The sequence below is a fragment of the Salvia hispanica genome, chromosome 6 (genome assembly GCF_023119035.1).
Source record: "Salvia hispanica cultivar TCC Black 2014 chromosome 6, UniMelb_Shisp_WGS_1.0, whole genome shotgun sequence".
Lineage (NCBI taxonomy): Eukaryota > Viridiplantae > Streptophyta > Magnoliopsida > Lamiales > Lamiaceae > Salvia > Salvia hispanica.
The window spans coordinates 47,046,072-47,071,015 of record NC_062970.1 but is presented as its reverse complement, the minus strand read 5'-3'; the positions used below and the strand labels follow the sequence as shown (position 1 = coordinate 47,071,015).

Below are 24,944 nucleotides of genomic sequence, written 5' to 3'. Positions count from 1 at the left end.
TTCCGATTGAGACTAAGCCACCGAAAGTATAAGTTGGTTTAAAAGGTTTAACGAATATGGCTAGACAACTGCCATAAATTCTGTTGTTCAATGATTGATTTAGTTTGAGTCTTTTCACTGGAATATCATATCTACCAAACTTTGCTATGGTTAGTGTACAAGTACCACTAATCCATGTTTATATTACCTGATTACTTGTATTCTAATACACATTGTTATTTAATGTAGAATTGAATATCAAGAAGAAGAATGTATAGTGTTATGTGAAAGTGAAGCAAAAAAAATGAGACAGTTGATGCAAAGATACTTTCAATTCATTCTAATGAGAACTTCCGCATGGGTTTAGATCACGATTCTCTTGAATATTTCTAACGAATTGATTGTATGTGATAAGTCTAACAAATGCTTAGATATTGAAGCTCCGGACACTATGAGTTGATGTGGTATTTTTAAAACTAGGAGTATATGAACTATCTAATAAATTTTAAAATTTTTATAATTATTCATCAAATGTTGAGGTTTGAATACGTCATATTTTTAAAGATAAACTTCAGAATTATCTTTTTTTACATCTTGGAAAAAAAGTATTAGAAAAAAATACGTTATATTTTGGTTGGGAACTTGAGTGGATATTAGATTATTACTGTTTGAGATTGAGTCCATTATGAGACATCCAATAAATTGGAACGATATAGACAAGATTAACTTGTTTCATGCAAAATATGACATGCAAAAATGTAGAAATATACAATTATTAGTAGTTAATTACCTAATTATATTTTTTAAAAATCGAAATTATAAGGTGGGCCTCTGATGGGCTTGGCTGAGCTTTGGATTGTCTTGGGCCTGAGTTTACACAATGACCCAATCAATGCCCATTTCAACCAATGAGCCCAGCCTAGACCCGCTTCGTTTCACTGATGGGCCGGGCCTGGACTGTCCCATACTAGGCTTGGGTCGGGCTCCCGACCCAGTTGACGACTCTACTTGGAGAAATGGCCTTAAATCGCCAACTTTTTTGAACTACATAAACTCTCCTTATGGAAACAAGAAAATGTGGTTGAAGATGATGAATGACAACACGGATTGCTCAACAATTTAGCCATAATATTTCAAGAAAAGCATTATATCTCTGCAAAATCACACCTTTCATTCAAGAATATTATGGCCTCCGAAATTGGAATTCGATTGCTTTGTATATTTATTTGATAGTATTAGTATTATTGTTGTATGAAACACATGATTTTTTCGAATGTATAATCCTTTATATGTGGTCCAGAATTTATCCAATCTTGAACATGAAAAGAAAATCAAACAAAAAAAGGGTTTTGGCCCAATTTTAAATATTGGGTCTTGAAAACTTTGATTTTTTTTGATAAAATCTTGAAAACTTTGATACATAGTAAGGTGTGGCAATGGATAATATCCTCATTAAAATGCTGTCATCATATAGTAGGGAGTAATATTTATTTCTTTTTCACAGTGCCCCACTATAGGTAGACAATTCCAACCCAATGATATCCCAACTTAAGACCAAATTTGGCTGTAAGGGCATCTTAATTTGATATTGTTAGTATCAAATTTTATTAATATTAATGGAGTTGAATGGCATTACATTAAAAATATATAACAAGGCATGCGTGTTCACATTGAAATATATCAATCCCCATCACTAAAATAAAAATATCATTCAACTACTTTTCAAAATCAATCTTAATCAGTCCCCACCAGTATTAAATTCCCTATAAGAAAAAATGGACATAAATTAATCTTTTTAAGGGGCCCTTGTATTATTTCATCTTCATGATCTACCTAGTGAAATTTCCTCCATTATTTCTTATTGCACTTTACTACAATAATTCTAGTGAAATAAAATATAAAAAATCCGAGCAATTTCGAAATTTTGAAGAACAAAATCGTTTGTTACACAATATTATAAGTACTATACAATAGTGAATTTGTTTCATGCACTTTGAATCTCCATCTTTACTTTCTTGATAAAATCTTCACATTTCCTCTTCAATTCTTCTGTATCAAACCCTTCATCATCTTCTTCTTCATCATCATGTTCATCCCATTTTTCTACCTGCAAATCTTCCTCAGCTAAATCTGCATCAAGGTTGATTTTTTCTTCAAGAATTTCTACATTCTCAACACCCTTTTTCTTGCTGTCTTCAACACCACTTTTCTCGGCCCGATGATCATCGTGTGTTCTTGCCATTTTCGGGCCTGAATCGAGGGGCGTTATCTTGCTAATGAGGCCGGATGACTGTATGATGAAGACAAGAATCCCATTGCAGAGGAGAAAGATGCAATTTCTCTCAGTTGTGTAGGTGAAGAGTTTGAATTTGAAGTTGAAATTCAAGTTGAGATAGTCATAGGATTGGAGAAAGAGAGAGGTGAAAGAGGAGTGGGAGATAAAGAGAGAGAGAAGGGAGAGTGGGAGGAGGATTTGAGTGATCTTCTTGAGATATAAGAAGCTATTTGAATGGTTTTTCATCTTCTTGATTTGATCATTGTAATGAGCCATGATTTTTAGAGAGATATAGAGATGATGATATGTGGGAGAGAGAAGATATTGTGTAGCAATTTTAAGTGTGACAGGTGAAGGTCATATTGAAGGGTTTATATAAAGTATATTTTGGAGTGAAAATTGGGTTAAACAATGACTTGTGATTAGGAAGGGGAGACTTCTTTCTTTTTCTTTTTCTTTTTGGTGTAATTAAATAACTCGGGGGAAGACTTCTTTCTTTTTTTAAAAAAATACAGAATGATTTATTTGACAAATTTATGTGATAGTCCTTTTGTCCGTAAATAGGAGTCTCATTTCTTTCAGACACGAGTTATAAGAAATATTAAAAAAAGTGAAAGTGAGTGGAATATGAGTCTCATTTATGTATATTAATTTTAAATGATATGTTAGTGAAATGTGGACCTTTTTACCATTCATGGTATTAGGAACCAAGACTCTTATTCACAAACGGATCAAAATGAAGAAATGAGACTCCTATTCATGAACGGAAAGAGTATATCAGAAAAGGATTATTTCTTGTTCTTATATAAGTCTTTTTCAAGGTAAGTAAGCGAAGGGGCATATTACATATACTCCATATCTTAATTGATGGACTCTCCAATCTCTCTTGTCTATTCACATGGTCCTCTTATTAATTTCATAGTAAGGGAGGGGAAGAATTGTGAATTTTAGACTGAATATCATTCCGTGGATTATAACAAAGAACTCTAATTCATTTCCTTGACACTTATTCTATTCTTATTATTAAGAACGATGTACTCTCTTTGTCCATCATTAAGAAATATTAACAAAAAAAAGTTAGAAAAAACTATTGTTAAATATGTATCCTCACTTATATATATTATTTTGTAATGAAACGTAAGTTGAATGAGTTAATAGAACAAGCGTATTAACATTTATAGTAAAAATGATCGGAACTCCCATTTTTGAACGGATCAAAATAGAAAAATGAGATTCCTAATCGTAGATGGAGGTATTTGCAAAAAATTATATGAACCAATAATATTAAAGCAATAGTAAAATATGATTTTATTATAATGGATAATAATTGCTCAAAAGGGTCACTAAAATTAAAACTCGTGAATAATTAATGGGTATAATTAGAAATTTAGAGATGCAAATGGTCCCATCGATACTTACAAATTAGGCCCCATATTCTATTGTAGTACAATGTTACCCTCATATGTTTATATTTTGTGTGTTAGATAATGTACATTTTAAAGATGATAAAAAGCTTTGTGTTTATCTCGAATTGATTTTCTTTATATTATATTTATCAAATACTTAAAAGATAATATTGATGAATGGTAGTAGTAAAAGATAGTCAAAACTCCAACCGACCCACCCCTTCTAATAAATGACTAGGACCAGCGTTTTAGACTTCGAATTTTCAATTTAGTAGGTAAGAATAGTTCCCCGACACTATTGATTTTGACAATTTTTAATTTACTTTAGATCCTTGAGGATGATATTTTGTAAAAATATTTAGGATAGGATTGAAAATTGAAATCAACCTTATTCCTTAAAGATAATTAGACGTTACATACATATTCAACATTTCATATTCATGAGTGTAAATATATGTCTAATACTTTTACAAAATTCTCAATAAAATCATTGAGCTACTAGTATACTCTATATAGCGTGACTTGACCAGGTCCCATGGTGAAACAACTCAGAACTTTCCAACAATTTAAATTTTGTTTTTATCGTTGGATTTTGATGCCAAATGGGAACACATTTTTTTTCCACGAGAAGAAAAATGAATTTACAGTTGACGTGGACCAGAAAGACCAAAGGAAAATGATATTTATGCATCAACTTTCAAGAAATAAGTGATGCACTGAAATTAACAGATACAAAAAAAACTAGATTTCATCACAACTTACCATCACATAGTTGCAAGTCTTAAATTCATATTTAAATGCAGATTATTCAGTTTATAAGAAATTCTTAACATTAAACACACAACACAAAGGAAAGGGCTTCAAATACTGGAACCTCACAGTCTTATTCCATTTCACTTTCCACCAGCAAATTATTCCAAGCAGAGAGTTGCAAACTTAAAGGAAGACGAACACCGCAACTGAAGTCCAGAAACTGTCTCGCCTAAGCTCCGCTACCTGTTGATGATTTTCAAACACACAAATCATGGATATTAGCTGCTAAAGAACTCGATACTTGTTGTGAACAGAACAAGCTAAAATCACATGTTTAGTAAAATTAAATAAGATGCTTACTTACACTTGAGGAGGCTTTCGACGAATGGAAATGCAACAGGACAATCACCCTCAAATTGCTCATCCAGATCAAGTGTCGTGAAGGTTTCTTCCACAAAATCGAAGATGAGGTAGCAGATGGATTCATCATCATGTTTAATGATGAAGAATATTTCAGTATCCCTGGCAGCAACTGAGTTGATGCTGTGGACGTTGATAAGATCTATGGTGGACTTAGATCTCAAGTGCCACCGGGAGTTCTCCAATTTATATATCTCAAGATAAGGATCTTCATATTGGTGGTTCAGTGCAATTGTTTCTGGATTACTAAAGTGAACCACTGACAAGCAGCCCTCTATTTCAGTCAAGAAACTCCACTCATTCAGCGGGGTGGGCAGGCTGATCTCAGTGAAGCTGTCGTTCATGTCAACTGAGAGAATACGAACAGGAGTCCCAGATTGATCTTGTGCCCATACAAACCAGTAAACTGTTCCAGCTATACTAGCATAGTAAGGGCAGAATGGGTTAACAGGACTACTCTGGGGCCGTTGCACATCCTCAGAAATTCTTCGCCATGCAGTAGAACCAGAGGTGTATACCTCACACTTATACTTAACATCTTCCCCTTTAGATGAATCCGAGAAGAAGCGAAATGCTTTGAAGTCATTACTCTTGGGGTCAAAACCAATCCCAACCGATGGAATTACTACCGAGGGACTTCCTCTGGGAAGTACTATGGAGTCACGAGTAATCGGGTTGAAAATGTTGATGTCCACATCATTCAGACCATCACTATCTTCATTCACACTGCATATGAGACCATTCAAGAAACAAGTTATCTCAGGCGAGCAAACTTCGTCAAAACCAAAAAGGGGGACATCTTCAATGATTTTCCCATTTTCCTCCAGTAGACATAGATGATTGATCGTATCATAGTCCTCAGGATAAGGACATATGATATATTTTGGTTTTTTCTTCGACCAGTTTAGTTGCAAATGAGGAAATTGTGGTTCAGATATCAATTTCAACCAATGTTTGGCAACACATTTGCACGCTACAACTGTTTTCACAGGAAGCCTGGACAAAATGTTGATCATAACTTCTTCAATGTGTCCAATTGGTGGCACATAGTCAGACCGCAAACGGGCGAACTCGTTCCCAATCTCAGACATGACAACAGCAGTCTTTAGCCTCCTGTGTTAAGAGTGTTGACATAGGCCACTTAAAATTAGAAATTTTCAGCACGATATAACAACAAATGGAACTCCCTTCGCATCAAAATTCTAGGAATTTTAAATAAATGATAACTCACTTCGATAACAGAGAAAAAATGAATTAGAAAACGCATAAACAGTAATCTAACTATAAACTTAAATGTTGTGGAGAAACTGGTGCTAAGTTTAGTTCATAAAAGTTACTCCGAGCAAAAGAAACTGAGTTTACTTTCATGATTGTACCGCAAACGGGCGAACTCATATGCTAAATTGTAGCAGAATTATGTCCGAGCAAAAGAAAATTAAGTCAAGGAAAATCACCATTTTCTGGAAGAGAATGATTCAGAATGCAACACATTTCAAGGACTTAAAATTAGAAATTTTAGGAAGGTCATTAGAAATAGATGAATCAACACATTAAACTATGAACTATAACAAAAGTAAACAAGAGAACTACAGTTTTATTGGCAGAAAGACTAAAGACTAACCACAAAAATTATCTGCAGAGTGAAAGAAAACATCGGGACTCCATTAATCAATTAAATAAAGGAACAGAAATACTGAAAAAGCTGTACAATCATGATAGTAAATGAGATTGGCCCTAATTGGGAGTTTTTCATACTTACAAAGAGGGAAAATAGACCATAAAGCATAACAATTTTACTGTTGAATTAAAACCAAATGTGAATACCTTGTTTTCGTTCTTCTGTAATAGACTAAATTGTGCAGCTAGTAGGTGATGGAAAACCAAATATGCATATATCTGAACCAGAAAGGAAAATGAAAGGAAGAATGAAGCAATCCCAACTTATCTCCTCAGCGGTCAACTTTGCAAGTTGTAACGGCTCCTTTTGAATCACTCATAATACCGAGTGCAACGTAGTAATAGCAAATCACAGGCAAACACGTGACAGCGGACATTACTATTCGTTTGACACGATTTGTTTCATAAAGTTCCCTGCATGCAAATTAAATTATGTTCGACTAAATTATAAACCATTCTTAGTCATTTAATATGGTTGCATGGCATCTTTCTCTTTCACAGTTGGCTCTTTATTAAAAGGAAAAGGTGAGCACGTTGACATTTTTGTATTAAATGATAATGAGAGAAACACGGGTGTTGGTTCAGCCATCAGAGTGAGCATTTCTTCCATAGATGGTATACAAGGGCATCATTAGAATGAAAGTTATGGAGTACTATTAAACATGATACCAGAAGTGGAAATCTCACGAATCTGTGTTTCACTTAGTTTTCCATGCTAAAAGAGGAACACATATAATCCCATTCTAAATAACTTTATTCGGAAGATCGATAATTAAGAATTGCTGGAATGGAAACGAAAAGGTTCCCCTTCCAATTGATCAACTCACTTGTAAAAATATTCCAAACTCAAATTAAGAGTTATTACCGCGACTTCGCCTTCTTGATTACCTTCTATAGCAGAGGTCCTATGCTCTCAGTGAAGCCTTCTATTGGCCATGCTGTTATAAGAATGACATCAACAAATGCAGCTCTTTACACCGAGTTCTCAAATCTGTCCAATCCTACACCCAAGCAGCATGAATTCCTAAACATAAAAAGTATTACAAGCTTCATCATTTTCAGGAGAAAGCAGAATAAAATGTCAGTACAATTAGTGGTTCTTCACCAAGTGTAAAACATGAATTTAATAACAAGTGGAACACGAGAATTAAAAGTTTTTCTGAGAGATTGAAGCACAAAAACCTGCTTGAAGAAGCACTGCAAGCTTAGAATATTCCTCAAGAATGTCTCCATGCATTTGGAGGCTACTTGCCAGTGCCACACTGAGATTAACTGTTTAGTGTTGGGCATTTCAACTGCAAGGGCATCCACAATCATTTCTCCCATGAATCTATCAAAAAACCTTGCATAAGGGCAACCAAATGTCAAGATCATAGCTCTAATTCGATTCAAAAATTAGGTTAAATTGATATGAAAATCCGGCCAATACAGAAATCAAACCCGAGCTGAATCATGGCCTAAATAGTATACAGCAATAATGGTTCAAAAGAATTCAAATTATCACCTGAATTTTCGATGAAATCCCTCACAAGATGAATCAGCTCCGGTTTCCATCCGACTGTAATTCAACGCAGATTGGATCCGCCAACAAGGTAATCGGGTATTGGGCTTTAAACGGGCTGGGTATAAGATTTATGGGTTGATTATTGGGCTTTAAATGGGTATTCGGTTTCTGTGCATTATGGGCTTCTACCAGGCCCATAAGTGATAGCTTGAAAATTTTATCACATCATGTCCATTATTCTTACCACCAAAATTCAAAAAAAAACATAAAGATACTTCGGTCCAAAAAACATAATCTTGGTTACGGAGTGACGCACATTTTATTAGCAATAAATAAATCTGTGTGTATACGGGTTATATTTAGTATAGCTAATAGTTAGTACTGGATGTCGAATATAGGGAAAACGAACACAAAATTGTCTATCTTCTAATAGGCTTCTTCTACTATTTATAGAAACAAGAAAAGGAAGATACATGATTAAGTAGTGTACAGAAAACAAAACCTACTTAGCATTATTGTGCTAATCTGTAGATGAAGTAGTATTTAATCACATATATTTTAGAATTCGTTACTTTAATTATAGTATAGGTTAGTAAAAAAAGAGTTTTGTTCTTATTTTTTTATATGAAAAGTCTAAAAAAATAATTTGGAGATTTAATGGTGGTTCTCACTTAATTATACATAGCATTTATTGTAATAAATCATAGTAGTAAAAAGCCAACAATAATTATATATAATTATTATAAAGTATATATAATGGTATTTTTGTGATCATCATCAAAACTGTGTCTTATATGGATGTATGGATGGATATGGATAATAGATATCATATGATTTTGTTAATAAATAAGCAATAATCAATCGCATAATTATAACAACATTAACTTCTTTTCAAGAAACAAATTGGCTTTCATAATGACAATAACTTATTTGCAAACATACAAGCACAAAGAAAACATCACAATTCCATACATTGAAGGAACAACCATAATCAACGAACATCTCAAACATTTGTTATTCTATCAAAAGCAAAAGGATGAGACAGGATCAAGTAATGTATTGAACACACAAACCTACTCAGAGTCAAGCATATACTAAAATATACCTATCTAACCAAACACTCTATAAATACCTTCCTTAAGCAATCCATACAGCCAAGCCAAATTGCTTAAGCAGAAGCAACAATCATAGCAGTGAGCATAATTCTGCAATGGTAGAGTTAATGGTTGCCCTGGCACCAATGATCGTTGTTGCACGTAAGCGATGTCTTCTTGAACGACCTCAGCGTCAACCTTGGTTACCTACAAAAGAAGAATTTTAGGACAAAAAGATAAAGAATTCAAAACCTAAAAGTTAGATGTTTGAAACCTACATTTTCGTCATCAAACCTAAACCAGTCACCTCCGATTATGGCTACGACAGGTTTATTGCTTTGGATATTCCTAAATCCCTTGATCTTCTCATAACCCTAGCATGACATTTTATTTTCAGAACAGAATTATGGCTACAACAGGTTTATTGCCTTAAACCAGCTGATCAATGCCTAAATCTGACAAAAACTGGCCAAATAACTATGTTCATGCCTAAAGGAGACAAACAAATTGAGGTGTAACATAAGTCATAACTTAATTGCCTTCCATCACTACTAACAGCATAAACATATATACAGCCCCAAATCTTTATTTTTATGATTTAAATATCATGAATGCGTTTTCAGAATCCAAAATGTCGAAGAATAGCAATATTGAGTAGATATAACTTACAAGGAAAATAGTTTAATTCTATTTATATGAATCTGCCAATGTATGTTATTATCATAAATCATAACTACAATTTTACAATTCAAACATTAACTACACTATTAGAATCATATAGTCCACCATCCATCACAACTATTCTACTACTTTATTGAATCTAGCAATGCATTTTATAAACTATACTAATATACAAATAGAAGGTGGAGAAATATCTAGAAATGCCACTGGTACATTAATATTGTTTTATAGCTACAGAAATTCAATGATAAATCTTATTCTAAATTAACTGCCTCAGATTTGATTTGATATAGTACATACTAAATTAGTGAACACTCTTTTTGGTTAAATAGTTTGAATGAAACAGAACATATTTGCGGCGAAATCTACTTACAGCAACAGCAGAATTCAGCTTGGCAAGTTGAATTCCATGCAATTCCGAGGCAACCCTCTCCTCCTTCATCAATGACAGTTCAATGCCCGAAGCAACATCCTTCATAGATTTTTGAGAAATTGAATTATAAATCCTATGCTACTAATTTAGTGAACACTCTTTTTGGTTTTCTCATATTCATTTATATTTATGGTTTTCTCACATTAGTAGCTGTTATTGATTTTATTCACTAGTAATTTTGTATAAATTATTTTAAATTGTAATCATAAAAAATGATTTTTGTAATTTAAAAATAGAAAATAATTCTTTGATTCAATAAATATTTTAAAATATTACTATATGATAGTAATATTTTTTATTTGATGCCTTTGTTATAAAAATCTAGAATAGAGAATAACTCTTGCATCTAATAAATACTACGCAAATATATCATATTATTAGTAAAATTGGTGCTATGCTCTAAAAACTGTTCACTAATTAATTTTCTTATTATTCTTTTCTAACACATGGCTTTTAAAAAGAGAAATATAAGGGAAAAGTGACGTGGAATAATGGTCCCTCACAATCCCTCACACAATTGTCAGTCAGATCATTTCTCGATAATAGATATCATATGATTTTGTTAATAAATAAGCAATAACCAATCGCATAATTATAAAACTTATTTTCAAGAAACAAATTGGCTTTTATTATAATGAAAATAACTTATTTGCAACCTCAGCAGAGCAGAGCACGAGAAGGTCTAATTAAGAGGGCAGTAAGCTCAAACAGATCCGAAACAAGCACTTCACTAATCTAAATCTCTCCAAATTCAAAATTTTGTTATTTTTCCGAAATTGTATTTTCACCAACTTATATCAAAGCAAAAAACTATACTACAGTGATATTGAAATAAACAAGATTTACACAAACATACTACTACTATAATACTATATTCAACAATTTATAAAAGTCGAAACATAAATAAACACAAATTCTCATATGTTAAGAGTATTTTAAACTGATTTATAGCACAAACATAAACAACTATTATCACTACACTTATCTTATTCACCAGAATGCCTAGAAAAGGCGTCTTTGCTCCCATATCGACCATGACTCCAAGACGAGCTGGTCTTTTGAATACATAGGAAACGTTTTGTCTTTTAATGACTCAACATTGTGAATCCCCATGCTTGCAAGCAAAAGAAAGCTTGGGGTATAAAAAACAGTATTAATAAAATAACCGTAATATAGTTCATAAGAATCATATGCCACAACAGTTTTGGTCTTTTTAGAGTAGATTAATAATTGGTTTTCATGACCCGATACGAACAACAAGTCACCATTGGCCAAAATATTGATCGGGATAACAACTTCATAGATGTTTGATTCGGCGAAGGTATATTCTTTTGTCCAAGAATTTGCATCTCCGTATTTATTCATCCTCCAAATAACATGCAAATCATTTGAAATGCCGCACATATATAGTTGATTGTCCAAAATTCTTAATGTACATCTCGATGATTTATGGCTGGGGAGAGAAAAACTGGTATAGAGCTCAGATTCAAGATCAAGGCAACTCACAAAAAGATTGTTGTACTCTAAGTCATGTGACAACCAATGAAGATTTCCATTAAAAAACAAAGCTATCGCTCCTTTTGGAGTGCATACAGGGTGGCCTGGTGCTCCTTTGATGCATTTCCACAACCCTCCTCCTTCTCCGTCTCCTTTCCTTTTTCCTTTTCCTCTTCCTATAGAGTATACATACCAAGACCTAGATCCTAGAATGCCACATAAGATCTTATATTGACCACTTATTTTACTCATTCCAAATCCAAAAATGGGTACAAATCTAGAAGACAATGGCAGAGGAAGTGTGGCGCATTCACAAGTCATTGGATTGCATATGACAAGATTATGATTGCAATAATGCCACACCAGAAGCAAACCATCAACAGAATCAATTATAACACGGCCGACACAAAAAAGAAAAAACATTTTATGAGAACTAGGCAACTCGAATTTGAGGAGTGGCTTGAAGGTCTCATCATAGACCATGCACATGTCAGATCGTTGGGGAACAAACGCCAGACATGGCTTTCGGGAATAAAGCTCACCCCCTTCCCCTTCTTTTATCTTATTATACCATAATTTGCAAACACGCTTGCACATGATAATGCTTCTAATTGATAGTCTTTGCAGAATCTCCCTCGTAATCTCTGGCGGTAAATTTGTAAATAATTCTCTCTTTTCCTACCATCATCAAAAAAATTTAATATTAGAAAAAACAGTTCTTTTAATTCAATTTATAATCATATAATTCGGATTGAATATGCTTAAATAACCGAACAATAAATTGAATACCTGCGACTTGGACCAATAGATTCCCATCTTTCACCTTTCTGCTTAAATAACACAAATTGTTTAGTATAGAGACAGTTGACTTGGGTCATATATATCGCCACAAAAGCATACATCTTTAGTCTCAAATATTATTTTATAAATTAAAAAATCTTGTACGAATATTGTAATATGTTACACCCTAATATTATTTTATTAATTAGAAAACTATTGTTTTGATTATTACGTCAATTCCATAATAGACCCTGATATTATTTTATAAATTAAAAAATCCTGTTTTGATTATCATGTCAATGAAATAATTAAGTTATTATGCAAATTAATTATTTGAATTTAATTAATTTTAAAATTCTAACCATTTTTTGATGTTCTGATTTTATAATATGTAAAGAGAGAAGACAGCGAACTTTTACAAATTTAATTTAGTACCTGAATTATTTAATAAGATTAAATGTTGTCCTAATTCTTTAAAAATATCCTAAAATGGGTATAATCTCTGATGTAATATCGTTGGAAGAATTAGAAGGCGTCTCGATAAGTATATTGAAGATAACAGCTTCACCAAATGCCCACATTTACATGCGCTCTACGCAGTGGCGGATGCAAAAATTTGTTAGGATAGGGGCTGTATATTCAAATTTTGTATGGGATAATAATTTTCTTATACTTTTCTATTTTGGTAGGGACTTTAACACATTAATTCACACAAATTATTAACAAAATTATAAGATTTTATAACTAAAAAAGTAAAAAAAAAAAAAAAAAAAAAAAAAAAAATTGGGAAGGGCTTAAGCCCTCCCCCATCCTTATGTGTGTCTGCCAGTGGCTCTACGTGGATAATTTTATTTCCACGTGAAATGATCAAAAGCATGTTCGAGGAATTCAAGAAGGCCATGATTGAAGAATTAGAGAAGACAGACAAGAAAACTTGATGATGAAATATTCATCACACCAGAAAACTATACAAAGGAAATGGAGATTGCAAATCAATCAACACACCGAGAAAAATATGTGGTCAAGCTATCTAAGAACCTAAATGAGAAAAGGATTCGACACTATACAAGAACTTGAATGATACTTCCTCTGTCCGCGAATAAGGTTTTTCCATTTTAGTCCGTCCGCCAATAGGAGTCCCGGTTCACTTATGTCATAAATGGTAATAGGATCTCACCTTCCACCAACTCATTACACTCACATTTCATTTAAAACTAATATAAACAAGTGGGACCCCTATTCCACTAACTTTTTTCCACCCACTTTTCTTAACATTTCTTAAAACCCGTGCTGCCGATAAATGGGACTCCTAATAGCGGACGAAGGAGTAGTTTACTACAAGTCCAGATATTTTGTACTTACGGACTCGTAATAGTAGAATATAGTCCGCAACGTGTAAGTGGAGCAGTACTTTGTTAGCAACCCAATTATCATTGGAAAAGTCAAAAGATAACTGCATGACTTTGTTAGGAGTACTTTTTAATAATCAAAATTGGCTGCTTATAGGAGTACTATTTTTATAAGAGATCGGTTGTTCATACATATATATTCAATCATTTTAAAAATATAGTAACAATTATAAATTGATAAATGATTGTCACATTTAGATTTTCATGTAAGAAGTCAATAGAGCTCATTGTATGACTTTGTTTTTTCCACATTTCAAATTAATTTCACATTATCAAATTTATTTCTCTTTTTCAGTGGCAAAATCAACACTTAATTAAGCAACAAGAGGCAACACGATTGCTGCAAATTCTCAATAGTATAACTCAACTCTGTTTCGCACCAATTCATGTAGTCGTATCAATATAGTAAATATATAGAATAATTAGATAAATTTATTGATCGTACACAATTTTATAACAATCTTTGTTATAATAGGTATACATAGCACAACATAATTGACCTTACTAGTACTAGTATTTAATCGAAATGTTTATCGAAGTATGTGCAATGGTTTTACTAAATTTTAACACATGGATTTTAATTTAGATTATTACACTTTTTAATATTTTTGTATATTGTAGTATATGAAAGCATATTTTATTCATAATGCATTTATATATATGTCGTGAAAATTCCTGCCTTTTGTCCATTAGCAATGGATTAAAACACAAATCAACTTGTGACCTTATCTGCTTAAACAATAATAACATATACGTTAGAAAGGAGCATTTCCATCAATTATATTGGATTAAGAAGGGATAGTTGGATTTGAGCCTCATCGTAAGTTTTTGTTATATGGTAAATATTCCATTGTATATATATATTTAATTATTTAATATAGTATTTATTTTGGTATGGACCGCTATTTTTAGTTATTTACTCACTTATAAAGTTAACTAAATGCTATAGGGGACAAATAAAATCAATCATTAGGTCCAATATGGTGGGCGTAATAAATTTGTATAAAATAAATGCAATTGGCTAAACTTATGCATAGTTCAATGTTTAGATAATCTTACTAGTCATATACTACTATTACTACAATATTAGATCAGATGTAAGAGAAAAAAAAAACAAATGAAAAATGCCAAAATGAAGTATAATATGTCACACAGTGACAGATTACAATATTAATATAAAATTAGTATATTCATTATTAATCTAAATTATTCTTATTCTTGAGATTCGATCTTAAGCATTGATTTATAGGAGTATGTCCATCAATAATTTATTAACTGCAAATATTCACTATCCAATAATTAAAAATCGACCCATGTATTGCATTCTAAACTCTCAATCATCTCTCATTTATTCACATCAACTATGCTTACCTAAAAAACTCATTTAATTTTATCTAAATATACAGCTATTAAATTTTATGGAACCCACAATAAATAAACATTCATAAAAAGCCCACATGAAATTGAAAACCAAAAACGCCTCTTGAAATTAGATTCTTAAAAAAGATTAAATCTTTATCATAAAACCTATTATATGAATACATGAATTGAATTAAAACCCCCATTTGAAGTAAAAATACTGGGAATTGTTTAGTGTGAAATCAAGAAAGCCGGTTAATTTAGTAATCTGTTCAAACCTCACCAACTCACACACACTCAGCAATCCAACCTCACACCCTTCTCTATTGCTATATATAGTCGACTTGCTGGAGTTCCATTCTTCGCTTGTAATTCTTTTTTCTGCTGTTCCATTCTTAAGGTAAATATTTGTTGATGAAGCATGTTCAAATGTGTTTGATTTTAGTGTTTTTATCATCTGGGATCAGATTTTCTTGAAAAGGGTCTTTCATGTTTCTTACAAATTTCTCAGTGGCTGTTTCCCCTTTGATTCTTGCTTTTCTTAGATCTAATTCTTGAGTGTTTCCGAAGCTGTATGTTTACTTTGTATGAGATCTATATGTGTTATTGTGTGTCTGTGTGAAATGATAATTCAGACTGATATGGTTTTTGAATTGTTTTTTGTATTTCTAGATGAATTGCTTTTCAAGAAAAGGTTGGATTGTGCATATATATATGTATATCACCTAACAGCTAACGGCTAACAGCTTACTTGTTATGTGAAGCAATAAAAATGGGATCTTTTAGAAATCTGAGGATCATGCACAAGATTGTGTTTTTATCTGCAGCTTCATGCTCTTTAATCTGTATTATTTTTGCATCTAATCTCAATGAATTTCGCTTATAGCAGGCTTTAATCTTGCTCAAAAGTCGATCATGGCACCAGCAGCTGCTTCAGTCAACCCAAGAGGTAGCTTTGTTTACTTTTCTTTTCTTTCTTCTTTTGTACATAACCAACTAGCTGCAATACATACTAATGCTAGATTTTGCTTCACTTTGTGTTTGTTTGCACGTTTTGTTGAATCTTAAGGTGTTTTTTTTTACTTCCCATGATTTGTTATTGAATTTTGTTTGAAGTCTCTCTCACATTCAGTTTCAAGAGTGCTTAGTGACATAGAGAAGTCTTGTTTGTGCTTCAAGAGGGGGCTTGATAACAAAGGAAATTAATAAAAAAAACTGGTTCAAATGATTAAAAAATAATACTACTCCGTACAAAACAGTTATTTTGTCAATGATGAAATATTATCAAGAAATATATATGTATGGTCTTCTCGCGAGTTAGATTCATAGTCGTATCCTTTGCTTTATTCGTATTTGTTGCATATTTCATACTTACTCTGGAACTTATTTTGTTCTTGTGTAGCATTTCTTACGTTGCTTGAAAAAGCTTATCTTTTCTGATATTCGGTCCTCCTTATAGTCGAAAACTTCAATTCATCTCCCTTTTTTGTTGGTATTTGATGCTACATTCTTGATAAATATTTGTTATGTCACATAGATGTTTGTATCGTGGGTGTTGCTCGTACACCTATGGGTGGTTTTCTCGGTGCACTTTCATCAGTACCAGCAACCAAGCTCGGATCTATAGCCATTCAGAGTAAGATCACAAAATCTACTCTGTGTCTTTCAATGCCAGTGTTACGGGTTTTTAATCTAATCTTTCTGCCTACCATCAACTTGTAGGTGCTTTGAAAAGAGCAAATATCGATCCATCACTTGTCGAAGAAGTTTTCTTTGGAAATGTACTCAGCGCAAACTTAGGACAGGCTCCTGCCCGCCAGGCAGCATTGGGAGCCGGGATCCCGAATTCTGTAGTCTGTACAACCATCAACAAAGTCTGTGCCTCTGGAATGAAAGGTCAGTTTCATAACATCTGAAAATCGCTAATCTCCTAAAGAATTTTATTTTGATCGTGTTGAAATGCATTTCACCTAATGTTTATGCCATTTTTGGTCGTGACTTTGAACATTTTCTGTGTGACATGGCAGCGACCATGCTAGCAGCACAAAGCATCCAGTTGGGTCTCAATGACGTTGTAGTGGCCGGTGGCATGGAGAGCATGTCGAATGTCCCAAAATACATCGCAGAGGCGAGGTTGGTATTCGTTACCTGTTCAAGAGATGGTTAAAACGAGAGATGATGACGTTCTATCACCATACTGATAAGTCACTTCTTCTCTGTCTTGTCATATTCTAGGAAAGGATCTCGACTGGGACATGACTCTCTTGTTGATGGAATGCTGAAAGATGGACTCTGGGACGTTTATGGTGACGTCGGCATGGGTGTGTGTGCTGAATTATGTGCTGAGAACCACAGCATTACAAGAGAGCAGCAGGTTCGTCTTTACCATTTCAGACTCCATGAATATGTATTATCCACTGCGAGTTTCCATCTCATATTGTATTGTAAGCAAAGATTTGCAGCAAACGGCATTTTGTACGATGCTTATAACACTGTAGTGCTTATTTTGTACAGGACGACTTTGCAGTCCAAAGTTTTGAGCGTGGAATTGCTGCTCAAGATGCCGGTTCCTTTGCATGGGAGATCACTCCAGTAAGATAGCTGGACATTGACTTGTAGATGGTGTCGAATTTTCGGATTGCTGCTTTATAAACGCCCTTTTCTTGGATGCAGGTTGAAGTATCCGGTGGGAGAGGGCGACCATCCACCATTGTCGACAAGGATGAAGGTCTTGGAAAGGTGAAGCTTCAAAAATCCTTGAAATTTTTCGGTTTTTACCAAACTCTATTATCCCATTAGTCTATATATGCAATATGTAAAATTTATCAATCTTCATTGCTAACTACTTTCTTTCCATATCAGTTTGATGCTGCAAAGTTGAGGAAGCTGAGACCGAGTTTCAAGGAAACGGGAGGAACTGTCACAGCTGGCAACGCTTCTAGCATAAGGTCTCACTCATTCCCTTTCATCCTTTTCAGTTAATCTTAGTTCCACAACTCAGTGGAATTGGATGAACATATAGGCAAATTTTCTTGATATTTTTGTTGATTAGTGAATTTGATCTCGTTTGTCAGCGATGGTGCCGCGGCTCTTGTTTTAGTGAGTGGGCAGAAAGCTCTTGAGCTCGGGCTTACAGTCATCGCAAAGATCTCCGGATATGCTGATGCTGCTCATGTACGTCTGCTTTTACGTCTTCTTATGAATCTTGAACCATCTCGTCGCCTGTTTGCTCATTTATAATATTGACCATGTCTTCAGGCCCCAGAATTGTTTACGACCGCCCCAGCTCTTGCAATTCCCAAAGCACTCAAGAATGCTGGTATAGAAGCATCTAAAGTAGACTATTACGAAATCAATGAAGCTTTCGCTGTTGTGGCTCTTGCAAATCAGAAGCTATTGGATCTTAGTCCGGTGAGCTCTTAGCCCTATGAAATCACTAAATAAAATCGATAGTAGATAAAAACAAATATGTTCACACTCCCTTACCTGTTTGTGTTTCGATAGAGATTTGATTGTTCTAAACTTTATTATATACATATTTTGCAGGAAAGAGTTAACGTACACGGTGGAGCTGTGTCTCTGGGGCATCCTCTCGGTTGCAGTGGCGCTCGTATCTTGGTCACTCTTTTGGGGGTATGCTATCTATCCTTTCTCAACCAATCTTGCGATTCCAAACAAATTCCTCATGGATCATCGAGTGTTGGAGATTAGGGAATCAAGATTTTGTGCAGCTTTAAATCAATTGGCATTGATGTTCGAATCGCGTTATCTCAGGTTTTGAAGCAAAAGAACGGGAAGTATGGTGTTGGTGGTGTTTGCAACGGAGGAGGAGGCGCCTCAGCCCTCGTCTTAGAACTCGTGTAATCCCACCCAGTTTATGGTATGCCAAGGCTCAAATATTACTTTATCCTGCTTGAATAGTGTAGTCAGTGCAACCGGCCTTAAACAACCGAAAAAACTAGCCATGGAGGCGAAGTGTCCCTCCCCTCTTGATTTCTAAATATAATTTTCATCGCGTGTTGAAAAAAAAATCGGTCTTGGGTTCAGGTTGAGGTTCAAACTATAACTAAATGGCCATACGAGGTAGTTTTGTGTCGACCATTTTGGTTATAATCCGGATATGGTGCGTTTGTGTTGATATGTTAGTTGTAGTTTTTGCATGACTTAAGACGTTCAATTTTATAGCCGACTAACGTTCGTCCCTGTCGCAGATTTCGCTCAACCGGAAGCAGAAACAGTCGTGGCTGGTTTATAGCAGCATTGAAGAGTTGGAAAGCAGAGTGAAGTAGATTAATCTGTACCTTCTCAGTTTTAGATAAGAATCCATTTGAGTTCTTTCTTCATCCAATAAATTGAACTTAGACAAGTAGAAAAGAGTGTGTTTCTGAATCATATCTCAATAAATGTTCTTGTTTCATATTTTATTTCATTGATATACGTAGTAAATTGGTCACGGATGTATCTCAATGTTTTGATGAATCGAAAAAATACGAGATATAACACGAGAATATAACAGATAAAACCAAACTAGTAGGTCCGGAGATCCTCCGTTAGAGTTTCAGACTCGAGAAGTCCCGAGCTTGCGTTCGAAAAGGCGTTGTAGGAGGAAAACCTGAAGGGAGCTAGCTCCGATAAGAGCTAACGACTCGAATATCGCCTTGTGCACCGCTCTCTGGCTCATCGATTCGTTCACTGCATTCAAGAAAACACTTGTATAAAAAAACAGTTTGAACATAACAAGTAGGGAGGGGGATATGGATGTACCAATAGCTTGGCGATCGGTCTGAGCCTCGAGCCAGTGCTGCTCGAACTGGATATTGTAGAGAGCTTCTTCGAGCTTGGAGATTTGCTCGACAACCGGGTTGAAATGCTCTACTCATACAAAAAAAAAACGACAGACAGATGTTTCACTTCACCAATACACGAGATGATAAGTCAGAAACAAAGCGAAGTACCGCTCTTGGCGTGCTGATCATAGCTCTTGTAGTGGCCGACGAGCACGTCGAAATCGATGGTCTCGTGGAAGGGAGATTTGTTGGTGAAGCAAAAGTGGTAGATCCCTTTTCTTTGAGCCATGAATTCAAATTTGTCACTTATCATGTCATGGAACTCTTTGATCTCCTCTCCACCTGGCCCCTTTATCTACATTCAATAATGTTCAAGAGTCGGAAAACAAAGACAGTTTTATTTTGTTTTGAGCGTGTTTTAGGAAATGTTTTAGGAAAGGGCATAAGTGATCCGCTCGGGTAATAAAATGTGCATGAGTGTGAGTTGTAACTTAAAAAATACTGTACTAACGATGAAATCGACCCCTTCGTCGTTGTGATTCCAAGCATTATCAGCCTTGATGACGACGAATGAAGCATGAACAACATCGCCTTCATACAGAATATTGTGAGAGAAACACTCTTCTTTGTCGATCACAAATCTTATACCAAATCCTAACTTCATTAAACATACTATTACCATCCAAAACATCAGCATACCCATCTGAAAAACACACAAAATTATTCATTACCGATGCAAAATCAAGACATATGAATGAGGTTTGATTCATGGTACTTACTGTAAAAAAAAATTGGGAATTACTGATTTTTTGTTTACAATCTTAACAAAAACAAAAGTGCATTCTTATTTTAATGGGACGAGTAGTTTGAGAATAGTCTCGCTTACTTGGTGGAGTGAAGATCTCTTAACTTGTGGTTAAAAATGAAAATAGAACACTTCGTTAGTTATACTATTATGTGGAAAAAGTGAATTTTCATTTGATCATTTTCATACACAAAATATATGTCACATTTTTGGTATATACTCTGTTTTCAAGTACAAAAATCATCCATTTATTCAGAACCAATTGCAAATATAAGTTTAACTCAAGAAATTGATCAAATTACCATTAGGAGAAGGGGAACTACAGATACCAACTCAGTTCATGTACGATATACAAGACGAAACACCGTTACGACATCATTTCCACCTATACGGATCAAACAACTTCGTATATATGGTCTACCTATACCTATCATACCGGAGACATTGCCATCCTTCAGCTAGCCGCTCCCATCCAGTTGCCACGCGAAAAATGCATAAAACCATCTGTTTGTATTGTCGTATGAACCAAAAACAATGCACGAGTACAAAGAGAGGTGAGTTATCGACTTACTGAGTGGTACGCATACGGTGATTTCCCTTGTCGTTCAAAATGTTTAGCCAAAATGCTCCATTCAATCGGCCCCCACTCCTCTATCTCAAAGCAATTGCCGAGTGCAGCTTTATACAGCTAAAAACACATTGAAATCTAAATTAGCCAAAACTTAAAACTCAATCCCAAAGTGAAGAAGTACAATATACTAGTACTACTATTTAGTAAGAAGTTAAAACAGCCAAAATGCTTCTCGAAGCACTGATTTGGCCTCCGAGCTCAAGCTACATTTAATCATTTCTTGGCCCGTTAGTATAAAACAGAACTGCGGAAAAGGTTCGTTTTCTTCTCCTTATAACCTGAGCCGACTTACCTTCCCAGTATCGGTAAGAAGCTCCGTACCAGCAGGATAAGATGCATAGAACTGATCAGCCCTCGAGTGTCCAGCTCTTGTCCTAATTAGACACCATAACACATGAAGTTTGATAAACACCACTTTTTGCCTAATTTGCATCTTTTCTTGGTGGAGTGAAGACATGGAAAAACAAGTAAATCCAGTCCAATAAGTACAAACTGAAACACCTTTTCCAAGATTAGAATGGCAGTCATGCTAAACATGTAATTGAGCTTCAAAAAATAATATCAACCTTTTATTTATTCCAAAAACGTATAAAAAGATCAATTTTGTTATATTTATAAAATAGGTTTTTAATATCGGCTCAAAATGTCGATGTGTATACTAGTATAACAAACATTATAATGCATGATATATTCGATAATTTAAATTTTGCAATAGATAGTATATATATTTGGGAACCTCAATTGCAATTTTCAAGTTTCAAAATAGGCTTTTTCAAGTGCCAATTTAAATATTAGTATTAAATTTAATAGGCTGTTTCAATTTTCAATTAGTAGTGGGAATTACGAGGGCTTTAATTGCAATTTTCTAAACTTCTACAGACTAACACTCTCCTCTGTACAGAAACAAGAACGTTTTTTTCAAAGAAAATGAACATGATAGCAGCAAGCTCCTCAATTGTTTCCTGCAACTCTTCTCTCCCGCCTCTCAAACCCAATTCCCATCTCCCAAAATCTTCAATTTCTCTTCCCAAATCCCCAATTTCATTCCATAATGACTCGAGCCACAGCTGTGAACCCATAAAAATCTCGCCTTTAACACTCAAACCGGCGAAATTCCGCCGCCGGAGCTCGTTGAACGCCCAATCCCAGCAAGACCCGCCTATTGTTTCTGCTTCTCCCGACGGAAATGAGACTGGCGGAGGCGGAGGCGGCAGCGGTGGAGAGGAGGAGGAGAGGGACTGGACGACGTCGTTTCTGCTGTTTGGTTTCTGGGCTGGTCTCATGTACTACGTTTTCTTCCTCGCTCCTAATCAAACACCGGTAAATTTGTTTTGTTTTGTGTTGTTTTGATCATTTCTAGTATTTTTTATGGTGATTGTGAATTGGGATTGTTGATTTCAGCTGTAATCTGATTGTGTGTATTTATGATTTGGGCGGAATTATAGGTCACGGATGTTTATTTTTTGAAAAAGCTACTGAATTTGAAAGGAGATGATGGCTATGTGATGAATCAAGTGTTGGTTGCTTTGTGGTACATCATGGGTTTATGGCCCTTGATTTACAGTATGCTGCTCATCCCTACTGCCAGAAGGTAAAAACTCACTGTATATGTCGAAGGCGAATCCGTTTCTCGACTTTCTTGAAGGTTTCCCCTTTGTGTTACTGTTTTTTGGCTTCTTAGTGATTTCTTCTCATGATTAGTTTTTGCTGAAATGTCCAAAAATGTCATTTAATGAAACGTTTTAGTGTTTTTATACTGTGTTTAACTCTGTGTTTCTTTTTTTTTTATTTGAATTTCTTGGTGGTTTTGTTTCGTCTTTGTGAAGAAACTGTTATCTTTTGGTGAAATGAAATGTCCAAACAAACAATTTAAGTATTTTAGTATGCTCAACTCTATCTGTGATGGTTTTGATCAGTGTTTCAATCATATGTGTACGTGTTGTTGTTGTCTTTTGCAGCTCGAAAAGCAAGATCCCAGTTTGGCCATTCGTTGTTCTATCATGCTTCGGAGGTGCATATGCTCTCATTCCCTACTTTGTTCTGTGGATGCCACCTGCTCCGACTGTTGCAGAATCGGAGCTGAGGAGATGGCCTTTGAATTTCCTTGAATCGAAGATAACTGCCGGGGTGAGGACACTCTTTACACTAAATAGGTTGTCTAAAAAGAAAATCACGAGCATGATCCACTGTTTATCCTATGAGTCACTCTTTTTGAGTATAAACATTTCATCGTAACGCATATTCATTTTCATCTTGTTGAGTTTGACAGAATATGAGCAATTGTACGAAATGCATACTCGTATGTGAACATTGATTTGCTCTAGAGTTCATATAACATCTCTTGAAAACGTAGCTAACTGACTACACCTCAGGTTACGTTGGCTGCAGCAGTGGCAATAACGGCTTATGCAGTTTCATCCGGTGGTGATGTGTGGAAGGAATTTTTCCAGTATTTTCGAGGGAGCAAATTTGTGAGTATTTCGGTTCTTTATTTTGCAATGCATTTTATGTTCGAATTTAAAGTTTCCGGCCTCAATTTAGACTCTTGTTGTCAGATCCACATCATGAGTATTGATTTCGCTCTCCTCTCAACGTTCGCACCCTTCTGGATCTACAATGACATGACTGCTCGAAAATCGTGAGTTAGGCTTACGATTTTTAAAAAAATTAATCCATTTTTTCTAATAATGGTGTGTTGTTATCTTGTAGGGATGGGAAAGGCTCTTGGCTTCTTCCCCTCTCACTAGTCCCATTCTTAGGCCCTTCCCTCTATCTTCTCCTCCGGCCCTCGTTGTCTGTTGCTCGAGAGACAACCTCAGACGAGGCTCTGTGAACGAGGCCTCTCGATGAAAGAAGAACTAAACTTGGTGCCATGTATAAAGGTTGAAGGAATCTATGCTGCGATGAAGGTAGCATGTTCTACAATAGACTTGAAGAAGTGAAGAAAATTTTGATTATTGTAGTTTTGTTCATAACTTAATTTGATCATTGTTGAAATTGGAAATGGATTTTTGATGATATGATATGATAAAAATACATGAATTATTTTTCTATTTGAGATCCATTTGTGATTCTAATTAATTTTATCAACTCTCCAAGTTTTATCCAATGGATGGTGTGAAAGATTGATGGTCTATCTAAATCAAGGTGTTATTTATTGAAATTTTTATATTATAACAATTGAAACTTTCTTCATTTTAAACTAATCTTTAAAGCAAGATAAGCGAAATACATGGAGAAATCTTTGCATAATATCAGCAATTTTTCTTAGCTGTTAAGTGGAGTATATGTTTTAAAACTAATATTTTTGTTTGTATACACACTTGTTTGGTACAAAATACACAATTATCCTTTAATATTATAAATTAAATATTTGCAAATATTATACTGAATTATTATGAGATTCTACTTTTAGTGTATCTAATCTATATTTAATTTCACAATATATATAAGT

General features: G+C 34.5%; 6 protein-coding genes across 10 annotated transcripts; 2 read left to right on the top strand and 4 right to left on the bottom strand.

Annotated features, from left to right (window-relative positions):
- Positions 1–1,963: 1,963 nt before the first annotated feature.
- Positions 1,964–2,530, bottom strand: LOC125195585. The gene has a single exon (XM_048093719.1). The coding sequence runs from the start codon at positions 2,528–2,530 to the stop codon at positions 1,964–1,966; it is 567 nt and encodes a 188-aa protein (XP_047949676.1).
- A 1,876-nt stretch (positions 2,531–4,406) lies between these two features.
- Positions 4,407–8,091, bottom strand: LOC125192996 (F-box protein At5g07610-like). 5 transcript variants are annotated; one of them, XM_048090692.1, is made up of 6 exons: positions 8,015–8,091; positions 7,693–7,852; positions 7,399–7,534; positions 6,658–6,924; positions 4,778–5,946; positions 4,407–4,656 (listed from the first exon to the last, which is right to left on the bottom strand). In XM_048090692.1, exons 5-6 carry the CDS (start codon positions 5,922–5,924, stop codon positions 4,643–4,645), a joined length of 1,161 nt encoding a protein of 386 aa, XP_047946649.1. In that variant the 5' UTR covers positions 5,925–5,946; positions 6,658–6,924; positions 7,399–7,534; positions 7,693–7,852; positions 8,015–8,091; the 3' UTR covers positions 4,407–4,642. The 5 variants fall into 5 exon arrangements, with proteins under 5 accessions (XP_047946649.1, XP_047946650.1, XP_047946648.1 ...); XM_048090693.1 differs by having other exon boundaries at positions 6,775–6,924; XM_048090691.1 differs by having other exon boundaries at positions 4,778–6,924; positions 7,376–7,534.
- Positions 8,092–15,514: 7,423 nt separating this feature from the next.
- Positions 15,515–19,696, top strand: LOC125196454 (acetyl-CoA acetyltransferase, cytosolic 1-like). Its single transcript, XM_048094976.1, has 14 exons — positions 15,515–15,667; positions 16,157–16,216; positions 16,805–16,903; positions 16,990–17,163; positions 17,295–17,400; positions 17,503–17,641; positions 17,782–17,859; positions 17,941–18,006; positions 18,130–18,215; positions 18,342–18,441; positions 18,526–18,678; positions 18,814–18,900; positions 19,042–19,147; positions 19,479–19,696. Exons 2-13 carry the CDS (start codon positions 16,183–16,185, stop codon positions 19,129–19,131), a joined length of 1,212 nt encoding a protein of 403 aa, XP_047950933.1. The 5' UTR covers positions 15,515–15,667; positions 16,157–16,182; the 3' UTR covers positions 19,132–19,147; positions 19,479–19,696.
- Positions 19,647–20,937, bottom strand: LOC125196455 (transmembrane emp24 domain-containing protein p24beta2-like). The gene is made up of 5 exons (XM_048094977.1): positions 20,834–20,937; positions 20,566–20,757; positions 20,223–20,409; positions 20,032–20,139; positions 19,647–19,959 (listed from the first exon to the last, which is right to left on the bottom strand). The coding sequence occupies exons 2-5, from the start codon at positions 20,755–20,757 to the stop codon at positions 19,826–19,828; spliced, it is 621 nt and encodes a 206-aa protein (XP_047950934.1). The 5' UTR covers positions 20,834–20,937; the 3' UTR covers positions 19,647–19,825.
- A 339-nt stretch (positions 20,938–21,276) lies between these two features.
- LOC125195583 lies at positions 21,277–22,018 on the bottom strand. Its single transcript, XM_048093718.1, has 4 exons — positions 21,984–22,018; positions 21,783–21,864; positions 21,431–21,547; positions 21,277–21,363 (listed from the first exon to the last, which is right to left on the bottom strand). The coding sequence occupies exons 1-4, from the start codon at positions 22,016–22,018 to the stop codon at positions 21,277–21,279; spliced, it is 321 nt and encodes a 106-aa protein (XP_047949675.1).
- A 348-nt stretch (positions 22,019–22,366) lies between these two features.
- Positions 22,367–24,543, top strand: LOC125193213. Its single transcript, XM_048090974.1, has 6 exons — positions 22,367–22,810; positions 22,936–23,081; positions 23,449–23,617; positions 23,863–23,961; positions 24,046–24,128; positions 24,200–24,543. Exons 1-6 carry the CDS (start codon positions 22,418–22,420, stop codon positions 24,321–24,323), a joined length of 1,014 nt encoding a protein of 337 aa, XP_047946931.1. The 5' UTR covers positions 22,367–22,417; the 3' UTR covers positions 24,324–24,543.
- The last annotated feature ends 401 nt before the right edge of the window (positions 24,544–24,944 follow it).

Excerpts from the sequence above, each read along its gene's own strand:
- LOC125195585 (XM_048093719.1), bottom strand. The coding sequence starts at position 2,530 with ATGGCTCATTACAATGATCAAATCAAGAAGATGAAAAACCATTCAAAT.
- LOC125192996 (XM_048090691.1), bottom strand. The coding sequence starts at position 5,924 with ATGTCTGAGATTGGGAACGAGTTCGCCCGTTTGCGGTCTGACTATGTG.
- LOC125196454 (XM_048094976.1), top strand. The coding sequence starts at position 16,183 with ATGGCACCAGCAGCTGCTTCAGTCAACCCAAGAG. Across the intron at positions 17,401-17,502 it reads AAATACATCGCAGAGGCGAG|GAAAGGATCTCGACTGGGAC; the intron begins GTTGGTATTCGT and ends GTCATATTCTAG. Across the intron at positions 17,642-17,781 it reads GCATTACAAGAGAGCAGCAG|GACGACTTTGCAGTCCAAAG; the intron begins GTTCGTCTTTAC and ends TATTTTGTACAG.
- LOC125196455 (XM_048094977.1), bottom strand. The coding sequence starts at position 20,757 with ATGGGTATGCTGATGTTTTGGATGGTAATAGTATGTTTAATGAAGTTA. Across the intron at positions 20,410-20,565 it reads ACGAAGGGGTCGATTTCATC|ATAAAGGGGCCAGGTGGAGA; the intron begins GTTAGTACAGTA and ends TATTGAATGTAG. Across the intron at positions 19,960-20,031 it reads GACCGATCGCCAAGCTATTG|TGAACGAATCGATGAGCCAG; the intron begins GTACATCCATAT and ends TCTTGAATGCAG.
- LOC125195583 (XM_048093718.1), bottom strand. The coding sequence starts at position 22,018 with ATGACTGCCATTCTAATCTTGGAAAAGGTGTTTCA. Across the intron at positions 21,865-21,983 it reads ATCTTGGAAAAGGTGTTTCA|GACAAGAGCTGGACACTCGA; the intron begins GTTTGTACTTAT and ends GTGTCTAATTAG. Across the intron at positions 21,548-21,782 it reads TTCTTACCGATACTGGGAAG|CTGTATAAAGCTGCACTCGG; the intron begins GTAAGTCGGCTC and ends ATGTGTTTTTAG.
- LOC125193213 (XM_048090974.1), top strand. The coding sequence starts at position 22,418 with ATGAACATGATAGCAGCAAGCTCCTCAATTGTTTCCTGCAACTCTTCT. Across the intron at positions 22,811-22,935 it reads TCGCTCCTAATCAAACACCG|GTCACGGATGTTTATTTTTT; the intron begins GTAAATTTGTTT and ends GCGGAATTATAG. Across the intron at positions 23,962-24,045 it reads ATTTTCGAGGGAGCAAATTT|ATCCACATCATGAGTATTGA; the intron begins GTGAGTATTTCG and ends TCTTGTTGTCAG.